Source organism: Carassius carassius, chromosome 45 (genome assembly GCF_963082965.1).
Source record: "Carassius carassius chromosome 45, fCarCar2.1, whole genome shotgun sequence".
In the NCBI taxonomy this organism is placed as follows: domain Eukaryota; kingdom Metazoa; phylum Chordata; class Actinopteri; order Cypriniformes; family Cyprinidae; genus Carassius; species Carassius carassius.
The window spans coordinates 18,092,046-18,118,363 of NC_081799.1; the positions used below are offsets into that span (position 1 = coordinate 18,092,046).

At 38.4% G+C, this 26,318-nt stretch overlaps 3 protein-coding genes across 8 annotated transcripts in view; 2 read left to right on the forward strand and 1 right to left on the reverse strand.

The window, feature by feature from the left end:
- Positions 1–15,582, forward strand: part of LOC132127459 (protein furry homolog) — a 61,289-nt gene extending 45,707 nt beyond the window's left edge. For 3 of the 5 annotated variants that reach the window (XM_059539347.1, XM_059539349.1, XM_059539350.1), the window contains exons 43-62: positions 95–189; positions 493–1,106; positions 1,648–1,745; positions 2,176–2,352; positions 2,463–2,603; positions 2,703–2,885; positions 4,286–4,450; positions 4,600–4,674; positions 4,924–5,091; positions 8,762–8,959; positions 9,167–9,313; positions 9,835–9,995; positions 10,083–10,293; positions 10,407–10,556; positions 10,674–10,772; positions 10,994–11,077; positions 11,692–11,709; positions 12,060–12,170; positions 13,995–14,197; positions 14,733–15,582. In XM_059539347.1, coding sequence (XP_059395330.1) covers positions 95–189; positions 493–1,106; positions 1,648–1,745; positions 2,176–2,352; positions 2,463–2,603; positions 2,703–2,885; positions 4,286–4,450; positions 4,600–4,674; positions 4,924–5,091; positions 8,762–8,959; positions 9,167–9,313; positions 9,835–9,995; positions 10,083–10,293; positions 10,407–10,556; positions 10,674–10,772; positions 10,994–11,077; positions 11,692–11,709; positions 12,060–12,170; positions 13,995–14,197; positions 14,733–14,991 — 3,357 coding nt within the window. In that variant the 3' untranslated portion in view covers positions 14,992–15,582. The remainder of the gene's footprint in view (positions 1–94; positions 190–492; positions 1,107–1,647; positions 1,746–2,175; positions 2,353–2,462; positions 2,604–2,702; positions 2,886–4,285; positions 4,451–4,599; positions 4,675–4,923; positions 5,092–8,761; positions 8,960–9,166; positions 9,314–9,834; positions 9,996–10,082; positions 10,294–10,406; positions 10,557–10,673; positions 10,773–10,993; positions 11,078–11,691; positions 11,710–12,059; positions 12,171–13,994; positions 14,198–14,732) is intronic. The other 2 variants (XM_059539348.1, XM_059539351.1) reach the window with 1 other exon arrangement.
- An 811-nt stretch (positions 15,583–16,393) lies between these two features.
- LOC132127460 (zygote arrest protein 2.S-like) lies at positions 16,394–18,006 on the reverse strand. Its single transcript, XM_059539352.1, has 4 exons — positions 17,373–18,006; positions 16,856–16,948; positions 16,713–16,787; positions 16,394–16,650 (listed from the first exon to the last, which is right to left on the reverse strand). Exons 1-4 carry the CDS (start codon positions 17,985–17,987, stop codon positions 16,507–16,509), a joined length of 927 nt encoding a protein of 308 aa, XP_059395335.1. The 5' UTR covers positions 17,988–18,006; the 3' UTR covers positions 16,394–16,506.
- Positions 18,007–20,217: 2,211 nt separating this feature from the next.
- LOC132127636 (klotho-like) lies at positions 20,218–26,176 on the forward strand. 2 transcript variants are annotated; one of them, XM_059539604.1, is made up of 6 exons: positions 20,218–21,021; positions 21,509–22,019; positions 22,303–22,571; positions 23,379–24,504; positions 25,530–25,771; positions 25,942–26,176. In XM_059539604.1, exons 1-6 carry the CDS (start codon positions 20,296–20,298, stop codon positions 25,996–25,998), a joined length of 2,931 nt encoding a protein of 976 aa, XP_059395587.1. In that variant the 5' UTR covers positions 20,218–20,295; the 3' UTR covers positions 25,999–26,176. The 2 variants fall into 2 exon arrangements, with proteins under 2 accessions (XP_059395587.1, XP_059395585.1); XM_059539602.1 differs by having other exon boundaries at positions 25,530–26,176.
- Positions 26,177–26,318: the final 142 nt, after the last annotated feature.

Here is a 26,318-nt window from a genome sequence, read left to right on the forward strand (position 1 = left end):
ATTACCTCTGTTCGGTTGCTTAAATGCATTTGATGGTCAAATAATTCTTAGTTTCAATCTTTTTGTGATAATTTTGATCTTTTTTGCCTTCCAGGGTTACGTAATGGAGATTTTACTCACTCTGGAGTCTGTTGTGGATAATTTAGCTGAATGTCTGAACAACAGTGAACTTATGGCAGCTTTGACGAGGTGAGAATTACATGCTGTATATTATGTTCTCCTACCATTTCAACATAAATGTTATATAGCCACGGTACACTACCATGCAAAAGTTTGGAAATTGTAATAATATTTCACAACATTATCGTTTTACTGTATTATGGGTCAATAAATTCAGATTTGGTAAGAATAAGAGCTTTTTTCATAAATGTTCAAAATTTTTACCAAAACTTTGGAATGGTACTAATGATAACAATATAGCAAGATGGAAAAAAGTATTAAATTATTAATTTGTTTTTCTTAACATACCTGCAATGTCTCTTCCGTTTACAGAGATTCCTCTCCAGACTTCCTGGTGAGCGGGAAGCTCAACCCAAACTGTAAGAGCACAGGTCAGCTGAACCTGCACCAAGAGGGTGGCACTAACGAGCGGAACAGGCACCAGCGCAGTTACTCCGTCCCCAAGAAGTTTGGTGAAAGCGGGGAAAACTCATCCTCCAACCCTCCTCGCAGCGCCACACTGGACCGCATCCAAGCCTGTACGCAACAGGGTCTTGCCCGATCGACCCGCAGTACATCCTCCAACTCGACCCGCGCCGACACAAGTGTCATCACCGACCCCTCCCACTCCAGTCACCCCGCCAACCTGCTCGCCACCATCTTCTGGGTGGCTGTGTCTCTCATGGAGTCGGACTTTGAATTCGAATACCAGATGTCATTGAGGTTGGTTCACAAACTGCTGGCACGTGTTCCGTTGGATCAGCAGGAGAACAGGGAGAGACTAGAGAAGCTCCAGGCCCAGCTGAGGTGGAGTGGCTTTTCTGGGCTGCAGCAGCTGCTCCTGAAGGGATTCACTTCTCCGGCCACAAATGATCTTACTCTTCAGCTGTTCTGTCAGCTTACACCTGTTTCACGAGTACCAGTAGTGGACACATCACAGGCTGTAGGTGGGTAGAATGGTACTGGCACAATTTTAAAAACCTTTTTACACATGTGACTAAATGACTCAAAGCAGTGACAGAAACAGTCCTTGCTTACTACTCTTGTCTCTTTGTAGACTTTGTCAGTGTACAAACTAGACTGGCTTGAGCATTCAGAGTCATGTCGGGTTTTGTTGGTAGCTTTTGTGTCCGTAAGCCTTTTTTTTTTAAGTTAATGGTTTATTTGCTACCATAAGTTGTCTTATTTGTTGTAAAACAACCGACTGGTCTACTTGCCTGTTACTATTTGCATACTGCAAAGCAAGACTGAAGAGTTGATTCTAGTGACCCGTCAACAGAATGCTGCACTATTTTATTACACAAAACCAAAGTTTATAATCCATGCTTACTTTAGTTTTAAAATCTTGCTATTCAAATGTGTCTTTAATCTATAAGACTGAAGGCTGCTCAACCTGATATGCTTTTACATTGTTTTACTTTGAAATGTCTGTGATATTTAGCTGCTTTCCTTTCACTTCTTTTCATGTTTTATTTTCTGCCTGCTCAGGTTTTCCTCTGAATGTGCTTTGTCTGCTGCCTCACCTGGTGCAACACTTCGGAAGCCCTACGCAGTTTTGTAAAGAAAGCGCTGAGAGGATCGCACAGGTCTGCCCGGCCTGTTTTCTCTACACACTCCTTTTATTAAACAACACCCTGCACTTCATTGACATTTACACCTGAATGCGAAGACAAACTTGACTCATTTTAAACCCCTAATCCTGTATTATATCCAACTTCAAAAGTTTTTTTTTCTAGACTTATTAGGCATTTACAAAGACAGCTGACTAACAGCATGCATTTACAATAAAATCTTAGCTAGTGTCCATATTTCTGCAGCCTTGTTTAGATCATCAAAATGCCGGTCAGTATTAGCAGCACACATATCTAACTGTATATAGTGACACAACTGACCACAATAAATAATTAATATTACACCATATAAGTATTAAATTATCTAATGAGTTCCCAAAGGTTTAAATACCTACAATATGTAATTTATGACTGTTAATATGACTGTTTCGGGTGTGTTTTCTAGGTGTGTCTGGAGGAGAAAGACAAGAACACTAAACTTTCTCACCTAGCTCATGTAATGACTCTATATAAGACTCGCTCTTACACCAGAGACCCCTTCTCGTGGGTTAATGTGGTCTGCCGCTACCTGCATGAGGCCTTTTCAGACATCACACTCAGTCTGGTGACATATATGGCTGAGGTGAGCTGTCCTGAGGCTTAAATGTCCAAATATAAGCTACAAAATGATAGATATGCTGCAGCTGATATTATATGTGAAGAGCACCCTTTTAATACCAGCTCTCTTCATAGTTGCTGGACAAAGGATTACCCAGTGTGCAACAGCCCCTGCTGCAGATCATCTACAGTCTGCTGAGCCACATGGATTTGGCAGGAATTCAGGTCAAACCTTTCAATGTAGAGGTGCTAAAGACTATCGAGAAATTTGTACAGGTGAGATCTTTGTGTTGAACCACTTGATTTAGTATTCATCTGGTCATTTGTAAAAAAATTCAGTCTCATTTTTCATACCAATATGTGTGTGTCCTCTAGACGGTTCACTGGAAGGAAGCTCTGAACATTTTGAAGCTGGTTGTTTCCCGTTCTGCCAGCCTGTCCCTGCCGTCCTATGCCCATGGTGACTTAGCTCACCTGGAGGTTAGCCGTATGATGTGGGATGGCTCATCTAAAGCCCTGCCAGGAAAGACAATGGAATTCCATTTTGACATATCTGAGGTAATTTACACAGTGCACACAATACATTTTGTTGTTCAATTGTTCACATGCATGCTTTTTTGCCTTTGCTGTAGGCAAAAACAATGTTAATGCTTTTGAAAATATCAGTTTTCAGTTAGATTATACACCACAGGTTCTCTGACTCATTCAACTCTTCAGGTGTGGCCCGTGTTGTTGTTTTTGAACATGCATTGGTTATCAAGGTCCCATGAAGGACGCTCTCTCTTTTCCTTTGTTTTTGGTATTTGCTAACCCTATTCAAACACAACTGAGCAAGCTCATCAGTGTCTTTGGGATCATTAGAAAATCACAGGTAGGTGAGTCTGATCAGGGTTGGCGCTAAACTCTGCAGTGCATTTGCCCTCCAGGGTAAGATTTGAGGATCCCTGTTTAAGACCAAAGGGAAGGTGCTCAGGTTCTCAGCTTGCTTTAAGATTGAGAAATGGAGATAATAGTCAATGGAGGTTTGGGGAGATGTGTTTTGATTGAATTTGTGATTAGTGTGGTTTAGAGGGTTTCAACTGCAACCTAATAAAGCATTAAACTACAAGTAAAGAAAAAGTTACTACTTTTTGTGTTTTGTTTGAATAAAGCCGCAACCTTCTAGTCTCTCTCTTGAAACCAACACGGAAGTGACTTAAACTGCAATTCATTGACTGGCTCCAAAATGGATTCAGTCTCATAGACACCCCATGTTAAAATACCCAACTCTACAGCAGAAAAAAAGTATGTTTACAGCCTGGTACAAAAAGTAGTTTTGCTCTATATAGAACTTCTTATATTAAAAACAATCAAGCCCTGCTCATATTTAAAAAGTAATGTAATGCATTACTTTCCATAAAAAGTAACTAAGTAACGTAATTAGTTACTTTTTAGGGAGTAACGCAATATTAAAATGCATTACTTTTAAAAGTAACTTTCCCCAACACTGGTTAATAGTAACTTGAGAATGATATCCATTTGCATTCAGCTGGTGCAGGAACTACCAGAAGTGCCTCTTTCTCCAGGTATAACAAAGGCCTCCTTGCAGCCAACTTTGTGTATGATTGCCCTCTTCTGGCTACATGCACTACTACAGGAACCCCTCAGTTCCTACAACTGAGTCCTTACCTCTGGTCCACCCTGATGAATGTAGTGATATCCTGTCCAGATGTAGCATGTGCATGATGATAAGGAGTTCAGCAATTAGACTGTTTTTCCACACATGGTTGTTTATCTACAGGAAGACTGTGAGTCATGGGTAGTGTGAGTCTATGAGTTTCTACAAACTGCTCAGAGCCTGTTGTTGTGCTAGAGTGCTCATATTTGTGTAGGGGGTTCCGTGTCTATGTTCAGTCTATATTGTAAAATATGTGAGTAAGTTACATATGTATTGTATGCATGTATATGTTTGTGTCCAGACGCCAGTTATTGGCCGCAGATATGATGACCTGCAGGGATCAGGAGGGAGAGATGGGAAAGCCCGTGTGATCGGAGTGACCCGTAGCACGTCCTCTACCTCTTCGGGGTCCAATTCAAACACCGTCCTAGTGCCAGTCAGCTGGAAACGTCCACAATCATCACAGGTGACAAACATTTCATGCTGTTCATGTTAGTCAAGGTACAAAAGAGGGAAACTTCATTTCATTCTCTTGTGCTGCTTTAAACGGTGTCTTTTAGCTTCCTCTTTGTTCCTGATTACATTATCAACTGATATTTTCCTTTTGTTTAACAGAAGCGAACAAGAGAGAAGCTTGTGAATGTTCTATCACTCTGTGGACAGGAAGTTGGCCTCACCAAGAATCCATCTGTAAGACCTCACTGTCACTGCTGCTTTATATGACACTTATTCCTATGGTCTCATAGACTGCAGGAATAATATTTTAAATCTGTGATTATTTTATATTAATAAAAGCCCTAATAATTGTGCATCTAATGCCATAACAAATAAAGAACAAGTCTAAGTCTTACAAGGCATTATAGTAACTGGACAATTGCATGATGCTTTCTTTGCACCCAGACTTCATGCTGACTCCACTGTCATGTTTGTTTGTCTCAGGTGATCTTCTCATCCTGTGGAGATCTGGACCTCATGGAGCATCAGCCCAGTCAGGTGTCCTCTGAGGATGGGACCCGGGAGGACACTCTGGATGATACCACATCAGAGCAGCAGTTCAGAGTCTTCAGGGACTTTGACTTCCTGGACGTAGAGCTGGAAGATGGAGAGGCGAGTAGAAAATCTGATTGTTTTTGTTTCACACACATTTGGAATTTTTATTTTACAAATCTGAAATTGATACTTCTGTTCAGGATGGATGTGTTAACATGATCAAAAGTGACAGTCACAACATTTATAAGGATTTCTATTTTGAATATTTGCTGTTCTTTTGAACTTTCTTGTATACGTACTACTGAAGAACCGTTCAAATGTTGATTTCTAAATAACTGGATATCTCTGTAGGCTTTATTTCCCAATTTCTTCGTCTTTCAGCTTTCTTTCTTTCCTTATTCTTTCAGTTATTTCATTCAAGTTCTCTATAGATAATAAAATTACATTTAAGCTGATCAGAGACTGCCTGACTAATGTGCCCATTGCTTTTCCTCTGGTCTTTCTCACTGTGTGGTTAACACTCTCTCTCTTTCTCTCCTGTGCTGCCATAGGAGCTGCAGGTAAGAACAGCTGTGTTAGCATGTGACAGAGGATGGCTGAGATCATATTTCCATACCCGTGTCATTTGTGTAGGCTCTCATCTATCACAGGCTGCTATGGCTTAAAAGATTAGTTGTTTTTTTATGTTTAATATATGGATGTCATATTACATACTGTAGAACTGCATGTTAGCAGCATCTCATTGTAACATTTTTGTTTCACAGTAAATCATTCCTCACTACTTCAGTTAGATTACTATTTGAATTCAGTTCAGATTGTTTTAAATACTTTTTTCAGGTGTAGGACCTAGCAGCTTTCTTTTTGTGTTGTGTTTCTCTGTGCTTCCCCTAGACTACCCACATGGAAAAAACCTATATAAACATATATGTTTGAATATAGGTTTTGATATAGATTTTTAATTTATGTGACATATATAAAATTGGCCGTTTTCCTATATTATATGTACATATATGTACATATATGCACACACACACACACACACACATATATATATATATATATATATATATATATATATGTACACATATATTTACACATATATGTACACATATATATGTGCATACATATATATAAATAGGTACATATATGCACGTATATATGCACCTATATGTTCACCTATAATAGTAAAATTAAAATCCATAGCTGCTAGGCAACATAAATAAAAGTCCAAAATATAGAAATGTACATTATGTATTTACAAGAACAATCAAATAGTACAAGAACAAAAATAAGACAAAAAAATGAACATAATTTTTTTTTTATCTTTATTATTCTTTAAGGTCTGTCATGACGCACCTCATCATCCTCCTCCTCCGCCCCCTCCTCCTCCTTCCTGAACTATCCAATGACGTTTGATAGGGTGTCCGAGATTTTTTTTTTTCGGCGCACACATTTTTTAGCGGATAGGCATTTTCGTCTACATGGATCTGGCGTTTTGGAAGAGTGAAACCGATGTTTTGAAACCGGGTCCCAGAGTGGATATATTTGAAAACGCCGCCTTTGCGTTTCGTCTGGAGGGCGAATCCGTACATTTTCTGAAAATATAACGTCATCAGCCCACGTCTCGCCCCTAGTCAAACACCACTACATCACGTAACAGCAACAAAAACATGAACAAACACTGAATGATTGTATTTTTTATTAACTAACATTAACACGGATTAATAAATGTATTGTTCCTGTTCGCTTGTGTACCACGCGCAAGGTTTATCAGCAAATCCATGTCTTCTTCTCCGTTTAGTGATGTGTCGTTCGTGAACGAATCGTTCTTTTTGAACGAATCTTTTAGGTGAACGAATCGTTATCGTTCACGTAATCCACTGACTCGTACTTCTCGTTCAGTGAAGTTCCTCCCTTCACAGCAGCGCGGTGCTATAAGCAGCGCATGCGCAGCTCAGTGAACCGGGTAACAACCATTTCATCCTGTCAAAGAATTACTCAACCTCGAGCCAATAGCCTTCGAGTATGAGATGTGACAGAGTATGTGATTTGTTGAATGTAGTGAACGAATACGCCCTTAATGAACGAGTTTCATATTAGTCTGAACTAGATGAGATCTTATCGTTCGTGAACGAAATGACTGAACTGGTACCCATGTCGTTCGTGAATGAGTTGAATGAGCTGATACATGTCGTTCGTGAATGAAATGACTGAACTGATACACATGTCGTTCGTGAATGAGTTGAATGAGCTGATACATGTCGTTCGTGAATGAAATGAACTGGCACATAGCTTATCTCGTTCGTGAACGAAATGAATGAGAGTAAACCGGGTTAGTCTGCCATTTAGCATGTCAATCTCGCAAAAATGCAAAGCGCAGTTAAGTACTGTACTGTGCACATACGCTTGTTTTGATATTTAGCAACTCCACGTTTAACCCCCGATTTATGAATGTGAATATATAATATACAAACTGTCTGACCAAACAATTAAAATGCTAATTAGGCAAGAAAACCTTGTGCTTTGTTCATCTGAAAAACTTAATTAGACTTTATATATTGAATGTGATTATACACACATTTTAATAAAGCCAGATCAGTTTTTGTAACAAGTGAATACGTTCGTTGACTTAAGACATAACACATAATACACTCTTTTTTTGCCATCTGCTGGCTTATTTTGTGTAATACGAAGAAATGGTCACTAAACGAATCAGTGAACGATTCTGAACGAATCATTTTGGTGAACGAACTGAAAATGAAAGAATCTCTAAAAAGAATCATAATTTCCACCACTATCTCCGTTTTAAGTGTATCTCTGTGGTAGAATTACAGCGCCACATGCTGGTCTGGCATGTATACTACATCGGTTTCGTGTGGACGCGGATATTTCTTGAGACGAGGGAAAAAAAGATCGGGGGTCCGTCTCCGTGTGGACGGGGCCGAAGAAATAACGGGTACTTACGGTTATGGATAGAAATGTAGCGGAGTAAAGAATAATGTACTTGAGTAAAGTAATGAGTACTCCCCAAAAATGATACTCGATTAAAGTACAGATCCCTCAAAATTGTACTTAAGTACTGTACTCAAGTAAATGTACTCCGTTACTGTCCGGCTCTTTATATCATGTTAATATATTGCCATAGTTAAATTACATAACATGCCAATAACATGTGATACCAAGTTTTTGCATAATTTTTTTTTTTAATTCTTAGTTTTTGCCTTGATAATAGAAAATATGAGCTAGGCATCATGTATGACAGTCAAAAATGAGATAAGAACTACAAAATGACCAGATCCTGACATTAGCTATGTAGAAGACATATCTTGTATGTATAGGGCTTATATGTGGATATGAAGAAGCAATATACAGGAGACCTATATTTCCTCTATATGCACATATATGCACCTCAATTTTGCCTATATGTATTATCATATATGTGCATATATGCAGCATATATGTGCATATACACTGCATATAGGTTTCATATATGCAGCATATATGTGCATATACATTGCATATAGGTTTCATATATGCGCATATATCCACATATAGGTTCTTTCCATGTGGGTACAAAGGAATTTAGGAAATTAACTTTTTTTTTTTTTTTTTCGAAGTCAGAAACATTTTCAGATATTTACTATATGTTTGCATGTGTTGTTAATTTTTTGCAAGATTAATTTAAAGTGTGTCTACTCCCTTAGGCCGGAGAGGCTTGAATAGTTTGCACCCAACTCATGCTAGAGGATACAGCTGTTAAATCAGTTGTGTGTGTTTGATTTAATAGGGTGAGAGTATGGATAACTTTAACTGGGGAGTGCGCCGGCGCTCTCTGGACAGCACAGATCTGACTGAGCTCCTGGAGGAGAGCCAGCACTCTGATATCACCCCCTGCATTGGCATACATGACCCCCAACAGGACTCAGATGACTCCTCTGAAGAAGAGTCCAATTCCACAAGCCAAAGCCTCTCCCATTCTCAACTAGTATGTGCTATCTATCTATCTATCTATCTATCTATCTATCTATCTATCTATCTATCTATCTATCTATCTATCTATCTATCTATCTATCTATCTATCTATCTATCTATCTATCTATCTATCGATCTGTCTGCTAAACTACCTACCCACCTGTTCTATCTGTTTTAGCTTGATAGTAGTTTTCTTACACTGGACATTTTCTGATTTCAGACCATGAACCTCTCCCTCTCAGAGGACACCAATCATACAGACTCTCTGTCCACTTCCTACGACACCACATCAGCAGACCCAAATTCTCTTAATGCTGCTACACCTTGCTTGGGAACATCACTACCAGATGACCACATCATGCCGCCCGTATGTTTAAAATCACATTAAGCTCATTAAAACTTGTTCTGCAAGGGTGCAAATAAAACCAAAGATTTACTTCAAGATCTACTTCATCATGCAGTTTATAACTATTACTGGCATGTTTGTGACTTCTTTAAATTTTTTGTTAATGTGACACTTCACATTGAGTTAAAGTCACACAATATTGAATATCGATAAATTATTTTTACATAATTAGTATATACTGAACAAAGGCTTTAGCTATAAAAATACATTGCACACCTAATACTTATGAATGGGAGAAAATATAATTTGCAATATGGTGGAATATGTCCCACCTTCTCAATAAAAGAGCCAATTTCCAGTTGGCAAAGTCATCGTGTCACTTCTGACAACACTGAGGACCACTTGACTCGCTCTCTTTCCTCTCGTAACTCTTTTACTCTAAAGAATTTCTCATCTTTTGAGTTGACCTCTAGTATGGAGTCTGCAACAATAAGAACAGATACATTGAGGAAAGAAGTTCACCAGTGATTTTATCCTCCTAGGTTTTACCAGAAGACGAGGAGTCAAATGTCCAAGAGGATGACCTGCCATTCGGTGTGAATGAACTGCCAATGAGGTTTGACTGTGGCTCTAGCACTAATCTGGACCTTCCTGCAGAACAAAACCGAGCTGGAATCAACCAGAACCCAAACTCCCTGCCCAGGTGAACACATCAGTACAGTTTTATATCATTAGACTGTTAACCGGTGTGGTTATTGAAGGGTAACCCCCTTTCTTCCGGTTTCAATAGCTACCATTTTGGGGAGGACCGAGATGATCTGGATGAGCTGGGCTTTCCTCCTCCACCCTCCCCCTTTTTCTCTGCCATCCTGGCAGCATTTCAGCCCACCGTGTGTGACGATGCCGAAGAAGCCTGGCGGAGTCACATTAACCAGCTGTTGTGTGATACAGACGGGTCTTGCGCTGTCTACACCTTCCACATCTTCTCCACAATGTTTCAGGTAAAGTCACCCTTTCTATGTACATAGTCCTGTTTCAAAATTTCTATTCATATTCGTTATTTAGAGGTCCAAAAGTAGGTTTTAGGATTGTTCAAATGTATTTTTGTCTACAGAACATCCAGAATAAGTTCTGCTCCCTGACTAGCGATGCTTCCAGTTACCTTGGAGACGGCCTGAGGGGAATTGGGTCAAAATTTGTGCAGTCATCTGAGATGTTGGCCTTGTGCTCAGACTGTCCCACACTGTACGTAGACGCAGAAACGGTAAGTGGATATTCAAAGTTGATTACATAAAGCCATGCTACAGGGACCTAACCTAAATAATTATGAATAAGCAGTCAGAAAGTATTTTTATGCTAGGTTTTGTCTGGCCTCTTGTAGATTGTTTCTTATGGACTTCTAGAGAAGATGAAGTTCAGTGTTCTTGAGCTGCAGGAGTATCTGGACACATATAACACCCGGGAGGAAGCTGTCATCTCAGTAAGTCATTCTAGCTCGCTAAGCTCTTCATACAGAAGCAATGGAAGCTGCTATATAGAGCTGCTAATTAAGACCTCCAATCATGCGACTTACTAGAGGTGTGCAAAAACTTCTTTAAGTGATCAGACTGGCAGGATGGAGAGTAAAACAGGCAAAACATATAATCATCTTGCACTGAAAGAGGTATAATGCTCATATCATCTGCCCTTCTCTTTCAACAGTGGTTACAGAACTGTAAGGCCACATTTCCAAAGTATCCTGATGATGGTGTGATCACCTGTCAGCCTGGGGACTCTGAGGAGAAGGTAAAGAAATAGCTGTATACTGTATGTCCTTAAAAATAAGCTCTTCTATTTTGCCACTGTATACACAAATGAACATTCATAATATATACACATTAGTTTGTGTTAAATCTGTACATATTATGTTATTTAATAGGTCATATACACTACCATTCAAAAGTTTGGGGTTATATATTCATATTTTTGAAAGAAGTGTCTTTTGCTCACCACATTTATTTGGTCAAAAAGAATAAATAAGTTCAAATGGAAAGCATTTATTTAAAATAAAAATCCTTTCAAACTTGTTTTTATTGTCACTTTTGATCAGTTGAATGCATTTTTGCTGAATAGAATGATTAATTTCTGCTGATCCCAAGGTTAGAGTATTTATCAATGCAACATTTAATGTAATATTTCCTCGCTCCTCTTCTTCTTGTCACTCTGTGCGCCTCCTTATCATCCTCTGCATGATTTATATGGCTTGGGTTCTTGGACTGAATGCAACTGGCACTAATCCTCTAATTATGTGGATGGGATTTCTGAGCATAGTGGCACAGTCTCACGGATTGCATGCTGGGCATTAATGCTGTCTGTTTCTCCCTTCTCAACTCTTTCCTGTTTTATGACATGCTCTACAGCAAATGGAAACTCTGGCTGTAAGTTTAAAACTAAAAACCGTTCTCTTATTCGTCTGTTAGAGCAAGTGATCTGTGTTTGCAGCTTTGTAGTTCACTACATGCATTCAGTTCAGTTGAAGCGAGCATACAGTATTTACTTGCATGATCTTACACAATCGTATGCTAAATAACCACATTTTTAAGATCATGTAAATAGTCTTAAGACTACAGAAGTAAAAATAAAATACTGAGATTTTATTTATTTATTGTTTAATGCATATAGACATACTCATTGATGAATGTTACAGTTGTGTATTTAAGCTTTTTTTGGGCTGTATGTATGATTGCTTTATTATGTCATATGACTAATTTATCTGTGCCATCCACAGCAATTGGAGTTGTGTCAGCGACTGTACAAACTTCACTTCCAGCTGCTTCTGCTGTTTCAGTCCTATTGCAAACTCATCGGACAAGTGAACACCATCAGCTCTGTCCCAGAGGTACACAGTGCACTCATTACCCCGCGGATACTCCTGATTTCTTTTTAGTTTTATTTAATTAGAATTTGTACTGTCAAATGATTAATTGCGATTAATCACATCAAAAATAAAAGTATTTCTTTACATAATATATGGTGTGTACTGTGTATATTTATTATGTATATATAAATAGACACACATGCATGTATATAAGAAAAATGTTATGTTTATATATTATATATATATATATATATATATATATATATATATATATATATATATATATATATATATATATATATATATATATATATATATATATATATATATATATTAGTGCTGTCAATCGATTAAAAACTTTAACTAGATTAATCACACATTTTTTATGTGATTAATCGCAATTAATCGCAATAAAAAAGAAATGTTTTTGTACGTTTTTAATATATGTTTTTATGTGATAATTTCACAGTTAATCAAATTAATGTAGAAACAACAAAGACAGTATATTTTAAATACTTGTTTAAATGGCATCTTTTTATGAATGAAGGCCAGTATTACTGATATTAATACAGCTTATTATTAGGCTTCAAAAATATAACAGTTTTTAATTTAAGTAAACTTAAAACAATGCTAACATAAACCCATAATAAATGTCATGTTTACTCCTGCCCTTCCTGTCTTAACAGTTAGGAAATATACAGAAATTTAATAAAGTTATCAAAGTTATATGCAGTCTGCACTGCATAAACTATAAATTAAATAGTTAATCCTTATTAAAGCTACAAAAGTTATTTAGTCAAGAGCAGCGAGTCATTTTCTCTGTTCCCTTTGTTCTTTAACTTTACTGACAGGAAGCTTTATTGGCTGCTGTCCCTTTAAGAGCAGACAGACACGCGGATCTCACCGTTTATATACTGTCTATGGATCTCGCCTCATTCTCACAACTCTTTTTGTTCATTTTAGACTTTATATAAATCATTTAAGATTGCTCTTATGAGGATAATCGACAAAACTAGCACTTTGGGATGTTTATTGTTAGTTCAAGCGCTTAAGAGAACTGGATTCTGGCACCCTGTCTATGCATTGTATGCGTGTGTGTGTGTGTGTACGTGTCACATAAGGGCATTCACAGACAGCGCATTCTCTTTTGTCTTGAAGCGCTTGAAATGTTTAAAAGCATTTAAATGAATAAGAGCGTGATCATATAATGTAAAGCTAGCCAACGGATGGCAGAAAATACGGATGCTGCGTTAATTGCGTTAAATCTTTTGACACGTTAAACCAGACAAAAATTAATCGCATGCGTTAACGTTGACAGCACTAATATATATATATATAAAAATTTAATTACATGAATATAAATATATACATGTAAATATATTTTAAGTATATTCTGTATGTGTGTGTATTTATATATACATAATAAATATACACAATACACACACATACAGTATATTATGTAAACAAAAACTTTTATTTTGGATGCGATTAATCATTTGACAGCACTAATTTTAATATTTTATGTAATTTGAGCATTATTTAAATCAGTCTGAAAGAGGTCTAAACAAATATTGTGAATTTGGTGACATTTTGGACATTTCTACAGTTAAAACAGTAACCATAGACATTTTCTGTTGTTCTGCGTCTGTGCTGATAGATGTCCAATACCAATGTTGAATCAACCAGCAAAACCTAAGAAAACATGTAGTGCATCTTTAAAAAAAAAACAATTTATTAATTGAGCAAAAAATAAATTAGTTTGGCTGACTCTAAAGTTAGTCACTAGCTGGTTGACTTTTGTTGATTGAAAACAATTAGTCCTGATCATGTGCTTTCGATCTGTAGCTGTGGAACATGTCGCGTGAACTGAGCGATCTGAAGAATTGCCTGCGGCTAGCAGAAGCCTCATTAGCTGGCAATCTAGAGGATGGGCAGAGGCACGGCTCCCAGGCCATCTTCCCCAGCTCAGAGGCAGCTGTACAGGCCATCCTGGAGTGCTTGAACAACAGCGAGTTCTCTATGGCCATCCGCTACACTCAAGAGTGCAGGTGAGATATGACACCACTAGAGGGACACAAAACTCTGTTTATTGTATTGTATAGATTTTTAGATATTATTTAACAATTTGTTTTGTAAGTTTAGTTTTTGTTTGCACTTAATTTATTTTATTTTTGGTATTGATACAACTATTGTTTTAGACCGTTAGTCTTAATGTACAACTATTTAAAATTTTTAACATTAATAAATTTTTTTGCGCAGTCCAGTGTTATTGCTAGAGTATCAAGTGACATTTTTAGGTTTATGGAAGGTGGGTAGTACGTTTACATTTTTGTAATATACCATGTATCAGAAACTAAAATTAATTTGTGGCCATTTTGATTTTATTTTAGTTGTTAGTAATGGAAATCTATTTAGTTTATTTTAAAAATTAATTTAGTTTTTATTTTTAAGTTAAAATTTTCAATTATTTTAAACAGTAACACTGATGTGTTTAACAGCATATTATTTTACGTTGTGACATTGAACTTGATACTGAGTATTGTATTGGTATTGAAATTTACTAAACTTTTTTTATTTTTTTAGGCGAATGTGGCCAAATGATATTTTCGGTGGCAGCTCAGAGGATGAGATCCAGACTCTCCTCAACGTCTACTTCCGCCACCAAACTCTGGGACAAACTGGCACTTTTGCCCTGGTTGGCTCGAACAAGGACATGTCAGAGGTCTCCACGAAGATCATGGAGCTCAACGGAGAGATCCGGGACATGATTCGCCGCGCTCAGGGGTACCAGGTGATCTCATCCAGCCTCCTGGACTCCAGCGTGTCCGGCTTGAGTCTCTGACAGGAAGCCTGCAGCACCCCACACCACCCCTGGCCTGGACCGCCCCACCACTGGATTCCTCCATAGTCAACCAACCTCTACTCCACCAGCCCTCATCCCACGACCCTCCGCTCCTGCCACCCGCTCCAGGCCAGATCCAGTGTGACGTTTGGGAGTGCTGCCACCCATTTGAGGGTGTAACTCATAAACTTGTGCCCTTCTTAGGGAAACTTGCACGAGCATCCTTGACTGTACTGAATAGGAAGGGGCTCCTGAGAGTGAGCGTGTCTTCAGGTCCTCAAATGTGCAGCAATAATGGAGAAACAGAGCTGCTCCTGCGAGATTCCTTGGATTGAGCCACTCAAACGCATCTTTTAATTGTTGCACTATGTTGACATTTTCATGTCGTAAACCATGAGAAGAAAAAAATCCTGTTTGCTACTGAAAGCAATGCTGCATTTTTGGAAAGGAAGCACCCAAGTGAGAACTTCCACTTGATTTGTTCGTTAACGTGGGGAGTGTGCAATGATGGATCATTGAAACGGATGCCTTTCTACTGTAACAGTTCGAGAATGTTTTTAAAAACAAACAGGACATGCTGCAAGACTGAAGATGGAAGTCTTTGGTCATCATCACGATACCTGTAACTCTTTGAAGCTGAGAGCTTGTGTCTTTGTGAATCTGTCCATCACTGACGTACTGCTAAATATCAGCCTCCACACCCACGCACTTAACATTCAGCGATTTGGTCATACAACTGCTGAAGCGGATTCTACTTCAAGTGCTGGTATGAGATTATTTGGCTGTTTAATCGACATCCTGCGCTCCACCATACACAGGCTCGCGTTTAGGGTAAATTTGTATTTAAGAAATCCGTGTGTTGAACATAGTTTTCAAAATTGTTCTTTGTCAGTTGCCAAGCATGCATTATTGTGCTTTCAAATTGTATTTATTAAAAGAGGTACTTTATTAAAACGTTATTTGTATAAAGTGGAGAAGGAAGGCATCACATGGAGATTAGTGTTTGTCACTAGTGCATGCCTAGAGAGATTGCACATTGTAAAACCTTTGGGAAAATTGTCATTGGTCACCCCTTGTAAATATTTTAATGCTTATGTGAAGTAAATTGTTTCTTCATGTGGAGATTCTCCAGATTGTTTTCCAGCTATCCTGGCATCTGCAGAGTCCAAGAAAAGGAGGGATTTTGAACCGTACAGTAACAAAGACACTGGTTTATGGAGAAGTGAAACTCATAGTATTTTATGAAACCAGTAAATCACGTTCAACTTGGTTCCTTTAAAAGGATAGTACACACAAAAAAAATAAATAAAAACCCAAGCCGGTTTATTTAGAAACTTTACAAAACACTTCATTTTTGGGTGAACTACCCAAATAAGCTGAAATGGTCACACTGACAATGGTATTATGCTGCAATACTTTATTGGTTTTATATTTATTGGAATACAAAAATACATCCTACCCAAGATGTCACCTGAGCCACCAATGCAATTCTAAAACATTTATAGACCTGAACAATCAGACTATGTACTTGAAACTGTAGATGGTGTCACAGGAAAGGCCTTTGCCCTTGCAGCGGCCGCACAGATCCTGGCGGTGAGGACGGCGCATATCAATGTTCCTCTGCTTCCGTTCACAGCAGCAGCGAGTCTTGCAGCAAACCTGGGGAGACAAAACATGGTCAAATTTTACAAACTGCTTCAAATGGTTACAACTACTCATACCTGGCACTGTATGGACTCCACTCTATATGGATTCAGTCCTGCCTGGCACTTCCTGCAGTGCTGCTTGAAGTACACCTATGGAAATGCCATCTGATCAGATTTGACTCTTAAGATTAGAAGTTTGAAGGCCAAAAGCATTTTACCTTGGAGGTTCCCGAGATGCACCACACAAACGCACTTTCCCATCGAATATTGCACTTACTGCAGTGATAAAATCCGTATTTCTGCTCCAGAAACTAAAGAATAAGTGGTTAGCATTGTGATCTTCATTTACACAAGAAAAACACAGTTTCTGCCGCAATTCCATTTGCATGTAGTTAAAATAAAACTGCCTTAGTTTACCTCATTGAATATTGCAGATTCGAGGAGTTTGTTAAAAATAATAAAAAAATATAATAAAAAAAACACTTCACTTTTTTATAAGTTTGGGGTCAGAAAAGAAAAGTCAGACTAGTCTAGTAATCGTTGTATTCACCCAATCAGCATTGAGTTTCAACAATTACTTGCATATTTATGAGGTCAGCTTTTATTCAGCGATGACCCAAGTGAAAAGACCGCTAAACCAGACAAGCTAGGATTCATGGCGAACCATTTGAAAGTACAATTACCACTAATTTTGTGCGGAAATTAGGATTGCCATGGTAACTTCCCACAACAAACCTGGAAGTTTGACCGTTTATTTCGCTGAACCACCGACTTTCCCTGCAGCTTTTCGTTGTGCGTCGGTTCATCCGGTTTACACTTCTCGTCGTCGTCCGTCTCGCTATCGGTCTCGTTGCTCTCATCCCCTCCATCGTCCTTACTTTCACCGGCAGTCGTGGATAAAGAGAAAATCCTGCGATCGAAGACAGGGGAGTAGATGGCGACGGGGCGGGAGAAGCGCACGGAGTTGACGGGTGTGCTGGGCAGGGTGTCTTTCAGAGGACTGATGGACGGCGTCCTTGGTAAGTCCCATTTATCTCCGCGATAAAACAGCGTTTTGCGCCCGAGTGAGCACTGAACAGTGACATCTACCTTTGGGTTGACCTGCACACCGAACTCTCTAGTGTTGGCCTTGCGGAGGCGCGGCGTCAGGTTCGGGCTCACCTGAGATAATATCGCTTTTAATTGCGCGCGCTTATAAAAGTCGAAATAATCGGGGGCGTCTGGCGCAACATAAAAACTGTTTCCCTTTTTGTTCCAGTTCTGGTGCTTAAATTTCCCGTTGCCGGGATAAAAGGGGAAATAACCAGGATAGCCTCCACAGTTGTAAGGTGCAATGAGAAACTCTTCCATTGTGGCGTGATCGTGAATAGCGGCACTGCCGAATATTTATTTTCTTCCCGAGAACACGCCTTAATTGGCGCGACCTAATTAGGATTGATCACGTGCTGGCGTGGCTCAGGGAGAGATTGCGAATGTGACGTTAAAGATCGATCTCTGTATTTTTTAATATATTTGGTTTACTAAAACTAAAGGTTTACTAAAGGGTTTAAATTCTAGGTTCACTATACTGTTGTTCAAGCTCTTCAATCTAGGTTGTATTACCAGAATAAAGTGTGTTTTGTTATGATGAGGAGGTCATTTCCTGTTTTGCTTTGTCTAGGTCCATTTAATTTTATAATTAAAAGAAAGTATGATAAATCCATTATTGCCTGTATTATACAAATGGATGTCTTGAATCACTGTTAGGAATAATAGTCGTTTAGCAGACACTGTCTCAGTCAAAGCAACTTTTACATTTTAGGAACAGCCCCATTGGCCCAAAAATGAGTTCATGTATTCATGAAGTTCATGAATTAACAACCATTGGATTACCACCAACTCCACATACAGAGGGATGCCTAAAAATTTTTATAAAATAATTTTGGCGTTAACCTTTCACAATGTTTATGTCAGTGAATCACATTATTACCATTCACTGTGATATGGAATGTACATTGTGCTTCACCACCCAACATTAATTCACACGAAACTGACCTTTAACAGGGGACTGACAAACAACCCTAGCAGGGAAGCACATGACTCACACCATTGATTTTTACTCGTTTGGATGGCACAAGGTAGGATATGCGTTGTAAAATAATATTTTGTGATATTTAGGTGTTATAAAATAATATCTTGTAAAATTCTGGTGTTTTAAATAATGTTTTTGATTACATAGAGCAGCAGATAGCTCCTATAAACGGATTGTAGAAAACAATATTTTTTATATCAATATCAATTATTTTATTCACTGAATTACAGTATATACATTGGCAGCCCACATGACTGCAATATTGATGTTTTGTCTGAGTCAGACAGACCAATAGCCCAGATAATGTGAAACTGGCCCCTTCAGAAGGCCAAATGGCTGGTTTAAAGCTAATAAAACACTCCCAGAGAACATATTATTGGCATTAACTTATTACAGTGGCAGTTTTTTCTTCTGCTTCCATTCAGGACATGCAGGTGCACACATTATTATTAGACATCCAGATGGAGATGGTTTCCATAAATGCAGTCTGAAATATGACTCCCATAATTAAATTAAATGCATGTCTGTTTCCTAATGCATATTACATTCACATACTGTAAAATGTTTTATTTATTACTTAAGGTGTAGCTGTTAAATTCAAATTTAAAGCATTTAGCTGACACTTTCATCCAAAGTGACTTACACTGCATTCAAGCTAACAATTTTCTCCTAACATGTGTTCCCTGGGATTCTAACCCCCAACCTTACGTTTGCTAACGCAATGCTCTACCACTTGAGCTACAGGATTGGACAACACTGTACTGACCAATTCAGTCATGGCAGTATGAAGCATTTTTAAAATACTTATATGTATATTTTCTATACATTTTACAAGCCTTGACTGTTAACATTAATGTAATATACTTTAGATGTTTTTTCATTCATAAATTGAAAGTCATTGGATAACCAATTTGGATTACTGGATAACTACTAAGCGATCAGCATTCCTGTAATATGTTGGGGGCAGTCATGGCCTAATGGTTAGAGAGCCCAAAGGTCGCGGGTTCGAGTCTCAGGTCCGGCAGGGATCGTAGGTGGGGTTAGTGAATGTCCAGCGGTCTCTCCACCCTCAATACCATGACTGAGGTGTGACCCTTGAGCAAGGCACCAAACCCCAAAATGCTCCCTGGGCACCACAGCATTGGCTGCCCACTGCTCTGGGTGTGTGTTAACAGTGTCTGTGTGTGTTTCAGTACTCACTGCTGTGTTTGTGCACTTGGATGGATAAAATGCAGAGCACAAATTGGTCATCATACTTGACCACAAGTCACCTCCTTTCCTAATATGTGGTTCATTCATAGGTTTCAATCTTAAAACATATTCAGTTGTCCTTTAGAGCCTTTTGTTGTTATTATACTGTATAATCATATTTGCCCTGTCATACACTAGCAGGAGGAAATGTGTTATAATGAAGGCTGGAATTGCGCAGCGCTTGGATACCTATTTACTCATCAAGTGCCTGGGTAATAATTGATAGATTTCCTGAGATGACAAAAAATGGGCCCAGAGTTGCAAACAGCTCGGAGTGAGGTAAGAGACACAACTCACTTGTTTAACATTTGGAAAGCTGTCCAGTTCTCTGACATCATGAAAGTGACGTGGATTGTTTTGGCGTTCATATTGTTCAGTCATCTACAGTGGACAGCAGCTGCTCCAGGCGCAGGGCTGCACACATGGGATAGATTTAGCAAACTTTCATATCCCGGTGACAAAGCCTTCCTCTATGACACTTTCCCTGACAAGTTCATGTGGGCTGTTGGCACCGCTGCCTATTCAGTTGAAGGAGCCTGGGAGAAAGACGGGAAGGGTAAGTCTATCTGGGATACTTTCACTCATGGTGGGACCCGGGTATCCAGAGGCGATGTGGGCAGTGACAGTTATCACAACATCCCGGGAGACCTCAGAGCCCTGCAGCAACTTGGAGTCAGTCACTACCGCTTTTCTCTGTCCTGGCCACGCATCTTCTCCAATGGCACCAAAGAAAGCTACAACGAAAAAGGTGTGGAGTATTATAAAAGTCTTATTCGAGGATTGAAGAAAATTAAAGTGCAGCCCATTGTGACTTTATATCATTGGGACCTGCCAGACAATTTGCAGACTTTATTTGGAGGCTGGAGCAATTCGGTTATGGTGGAACTATTCAGAGAATATGCAGATTTTTGTTTTAAAACATTTGGATCGGATGTGAAATTTTGGATTACCATTGATAATCCTTTTGCTGTGGCCTGGCATGGATATGGAACTGGGGTTGTGGCACCTGGTATCAAAAATGACTCAGTTTTGCCTTTCAGAGTTGGACATAATCTTCTAAAGGTAATTGGAGCCATTTATGTATTAATTATATATTTAATAAACACAGATAATACAAAACACACACACACACACATAGACTTATGAAATTAGTTTTCAATATCTTAAAAAAAATTCAAATAATCAAAAATATAATGTTAATAATTTGTATGTGTGTGTGTTCATATATATATATATATATATATATATAATTTTTTTTCATTGTGAGAATTATTGTAATTACTGTTAAAACTAAGTAAAAAAAAATAAAAATTAACATTATATATAATGTTATAAAAGTATTTTATATATACATTTACATTTTCATTTTTTATTATATATGTTAATAAGCAAAATAATGTTTATAAAAACAAAAATATATTAAAACAGCTTGTTCAGCACTTTTATTTGTTATGTTTGTTAAATTTATTTAATTCAAAATGCAGTATACAGTAAATGTTTTTCCAATGATAAAGAATTGACTTTTTTTCTGACCTGTGTTGTCTTCTAGGCTCATGCAGCTGCCTGGCACATGTATGATGACTGTTATCGTTCCAGTCAGGGTGGACGAGTGTCCATGGCTCTGGCCTCCCACTGGATCAAACCTAGCAGAACCAGACAGGAGAACAGGAAAGCCTGCCAGTGTTCTCTGGACTTTGTGCTTGGCTGGTTCGCCCGACCATTGTTTGTGGATGGAGACTATCCACCCTGCATGAAACGAAATTTGATCCACAGACTGCCGTCCTTCACGGAGGCCGAGAGCTTGTACGTTAATGGAACAGCAGACTTCTTTGCCCTGTCTCACGGACCTGCTCTTAGTTTTCAGCTGATCAATGACAGTCTGCTCTTTGGCCAGACAGAAGACCTGGGTCTGAGGATGCTGCTGTACTGGGTCGGTGCCGAGTACAACAATCCTCCCATCTTTGTGGTGGAGAGCGGCTGGTATGGAAGTGGCAACACGAAAACAAAGGATGCTAAGCATATGTACTATCTGAAGCGCTTTATTATGGAGACTCTAAAAGGTACATGGATGAATTGAGGATGTTTGATGACATGACAATGATAGAATGAATAATAATAGACTGAAAATTAGCCAGTATATTGCAATTTTGAGATTATCTTATATATATATATATATATATATATATATATATATATATATATATATATATATATATATATATATATATATTTTTTTTTTTTAAAGGTTTAAGAAGCATTTACAATGTATATTTATTTAGCATTAACAATTCACATTTCACAGTTAGTAATTGATTGTAAACAAAAATGTTCTTCTATTAACAGCAATTCGCTTTGACAGAGTAAATGTGATTGGTTACACAGCATGGTCTCTGCTGGACGGGTATGAGTGGTACCGTGAATATGGAATACGACGAGGGCTATTCTTTGTGGATTTCAACACTGCTGATCTGAAAAGAGAGCCAAAGACCTCTGCCACTTTTTATAGCAAACTCATAGAGAAGAATGGCTTCCCTCAGCTGCCTGAGAGCCAGCCTGCGCAGGGCGTCTTTCCCTGTGACTTTGCCTGGGGAGTTGCAGCCAACTCAATACAGGTAATAAATTTAAAGGACACCTATTATGAAAAATCCACTTTTACATGGTGTTTGGTCATAAATGTGTGTTGGCAGTGTGTGAACACCACCTCCTTACAATTATTAAAATCCACCCACTCCTTATTTTATAATCCCCATTAAACCAAATCAGTCTCACTGGGCATGCCTTTATGATTCTCTAAGCAATATGACGTCACATCGCCCATGGCCGATGACTGACAGTCCCGCAGTCCCGTTTCTGTCCTCAGCGAGTTGTTTGGTTGCACGCTGTCCTCCATTACAGCTGTAACGTCAACAATGTCTCCTAAGCAATCCCAGTGATCTGTGTTTGGATGGAAGACTGAACATAAGAGTCTTCATTTTCTCCCAACATCTGAGCCACTGAGGACGCAGTTACTTTTATTTTTATTGAATTACTTTTATTTTTCAAGGTAATGTGCCTCAGAATCTACCTAAATACGTTTAAGTCTCCACCAATCATTTAATAATTTATATATATATATATATATGTTTATTTGAATATTGATGGTTGAATGTTGATTGTTAACTAAAAAAAATCTATTACATCTAACTGCACACATTTCATCAAAATAAAAGGAAATGGCTTAAGAGTGTACAGTTCACCCCAGCAAATCAAACTTACTTGATTGTTCTTGTTTGTCCTGTTCAAAGGTCACTTTGGTAGAACTTAGATTCTGTGTAGATCTTTATTCAGGCTTCAAACATTGATATACATCATTTGGATATATTGAAAATGTATTTTTATTTCATTTATTTTTAATTCTGCCTTCTGATCCTGATTTGAAGGTTGATACTATACCTAGCCAGTTTGCCGACCCTAGCGTTTACATTTGGAACGTTTCTGGTAATGGAGAGCTGAGAAAGGTCCCGGGTGTGCTGGTGCCCCCTATGCACAGGAAATACCACTGTGCCAATTACGGCAGCATCCTCCAGCAGGTGTCTGAAGTGCACCGTATGCAAGTCTCACACTTCCAATTCTCCATCAACTGGTCCTCCATCACTCCAACAGGCCGGGTGTCTGATGCTAACGAAACACTTCTGAAATACTACCATTGCTTTGTCAGTGAGCTACGAATGGTTAACGTGACCCCTGTTGTGACCCTTTGGCAACGCACAGGGAAACTGTCCAGCCTGCCGGCACCCATGGAGGCTGGTGGGGGCTGGCAGAGCGAGGAGACAGTTCAGGCCTTTGCAGACTACGCCAGGTTGTGTTTCCAACGACTAGGAGCTCATGTGAAGCTGTGGATCACGCTGAATGAACCTAATGATGAAGACCTTGAATACACTGTGGGCCACCAGCTGCTCCGTGCGCATGCTTTAGCTTGGCACGTCTACGACACTGAATTCCGCAGAGCCCAAGGTGGTAAGGCATCACTGGTCCTTCATATGGACTGGGTCGAACCTGCGTTTTCTTTCAACAGAGAGGACACTGAGCCTGCAAACCGAGTTCTGGACTTTCGAGTCGGCTGGTTTGCAGATCCCATCTTTGGTAGTGGTGATTACCCAGGGGTGATGCGCACTTGGCTCCAACAGCGAAATAATATTGATCTCTTCAGCTACCACTTACCTACATTCAGCGATGAAGATCGGCTGTTGGTTAAAGGAACCTACGATTTCTTCGCCATCAGCCATTTTACTACCTCGATGGTGTATGATGGAGTGGAGGACACATATACCTTCAAAGACAAGTTGAAGGTACAGCTGATTTCTGATGTGACCTGGATCATGTCTTCAAGACGAAACTCTCCTGTGGTCCCCTGGGGTCTTCGCAAGGCACTGAACTGGGTTAACTCTCGATACAAAGGGGTTCCCATTTACGTGATGGCCAATGGTGTTCAAGAGGACACTGCTAGTTTTAAGGATAGCTTGCGTGTCTACTACTTTTACAACTACATTAACGAGGCCTTAAAAGGTAAGGACCCATATAATATACTGTGTTGGCTTCAATAAATACATACAGGGTGGCTTATACTGAACCCAGTGTTTTGAGAAAAAATATGCAGTTTGGTGCCTTTACGGATATTTATATGACCAAAAAAGTTCTGACAGCTTGTAATGTAAATCAGTGAGATATTCATAACAGTATTGCAGATGTTTAAAGCTCTGTAGTTTTTATTGTGAGGGGCAAAAATATTATGCGATGCAAATGTTCCTTAAAAGCAAATCCCTTTATATAATACTTTGATATTATTTTTACTTGCTAAAAAAATATAAACTATCACTCAGATGACAGAAGGAATGTAGAAGATTTTTTTTTCATTCAGTTTAGAGGCCTTTGAAATTTGTGTATCAAATCTGATACTGTAGGTTTTAACATTTACTAATTAGGTTTTGCTAATATGGCTATTTTTTTGTTTTTATTAGCTCCATTAAAAACATTTCTTGTAAATTTTACTAAAATTAAAATGCAATGAGGTGTTAGTTATTCATATTATTTAAAATAGTAAGATTATTAAGATTGAATACTGATATTAAATGTAACTCATAGATGTAATTAAACTTATTGTAAGTGCTTAAATATTATATGTTGTTTATTTATAAAAATACAAATTTATAAAAAAAATTGTCATGTTTGTAGTGTGTCCTAGGCGTTGAATTTTACAACATCTTTTTTTTTAATTTCCCAGTACATTAACCCACTTGGATAAGTTCTGATGACTCAAAGCAATGCTGATTCTATTTAGAGGCACAAAGCTCACGTTGTACACACACATCCACACACAGCAGCTTAATTATTAAGCAGAAAACTGGGGAAACAGTTTGCTGATCTCAGGAAAACTAGCAAGCCGCTCTTTATCTGAACTTCAGAAAAAATATTTTGTTTACCATTCCCAAAACACTGGCAAGGCCTTATTTACTTTATCATCTGAATTCGCTTTATAGTTATGTCATGAGTTCTCTTCAGTTGTTTTCTAACTTCTGATTTGTTCTTTTAAGCATATACACTGGATGGAGTCAATCTGAAGGGATATTTTGCATACGCATTCAGTGACCGTTGGGATCCAGGCTTTGGCATGTATGGTCATGTGCAGGAGGAGGTCATTTCAAAATCTTCACTGGCCCATTACAAAGACATTATCCGCAACAACGGCTTCCTTGCCCCAGGCACACCTCAACAACATTGTCCCCATGCTCCAGTGCTCCTCACCAAGCAGCCTGTTGTTGGCTTTCTCTCTCTGGTGAGCTCTTGCATGCTGATCACAGTGTGCCTTGTTATCTACTATGCAGTCAAAAGGCACAAAATAGCCACCAAAAAATGAAAAAATGGTTCCAGTGGACACTTTTTATTTATTTGTTTTACAGGTTAGTTTGAACACTATGCTTTTAACACTTTCTTAAATTGTTGCAGTTCTGGAAAATCTTAATGGGTACTACACAGGCCAGGAATGCGTGGATAATTATTTAACTGCAGTTTTACCATGTAAAAACACTATTTATTTGTAAGAAAATGAATATTGCATTATTTGATCAAGTTTGCACAACGACTTGGTTTTTGCACAGAAGTTGTAGAATAAAAGTTATGGGGAAAGGGTAATTAATTCTGTTCTTACGTTTTGAAGACCTTACTATGGTTAGCTTAAGTAAGTGATTACAGAGGTATATATATACACACACACAATTTAATGTATTAGATAAATGTTTAATGTTGTACTTAATGTCATAGTAAAGTAACTTTGATATCTTTAATTTTCCATTGCCTATAATTTATATGTATATATATTTATA

Excerpts from the sequence above, each read along its gene's own strand:
- LOC132127636 (XM_059539602.1), top strand. The coding sequence starts at position 20,296 with ATGAAAGTGACGTGGATTGTTTTGGCGTTCATATTGTTCAGTCATCTA. Across the intron at positions 22,572-23,378 it reads TTGCAGCCAACTCAATACAG|GTTGATACTATACCTAGCCA; the intron begins GTAATAAATTTA and ends CCTGATTTGAAG. Across the intron at positions 24,505-25,529 it reads CATTAACGAGGCCTTAAAAG|CATATACACTGGATGGAGTC; the intron begins GTAAGGACCCAT and ends TGTTCTTTTAAG.
- LOC132127460 (XM_059539352.1), bottom strand. The coding sequence starts at position 17,987 with ATGGAAGAGTTTCTCATTGCACCTTACAACTGTGGAGGCTATCCTGGT. Across the intron at positions 16,788-16,855 it reads GCATCTCGGGAACCTCCAAG|GTGTACTTCAAGCAGCACTG; the intron begins GTAAAATGCTTT and ends GCATTTCCATAG. Across the intron at positions 16,651-16,712 it reads TGGAGTCCATACAGTGCCAG|GTTTGCTGCAAGACTCGCTG; the intron begins GTATGAGTAGTT and ends TTGTCTCCCCAG.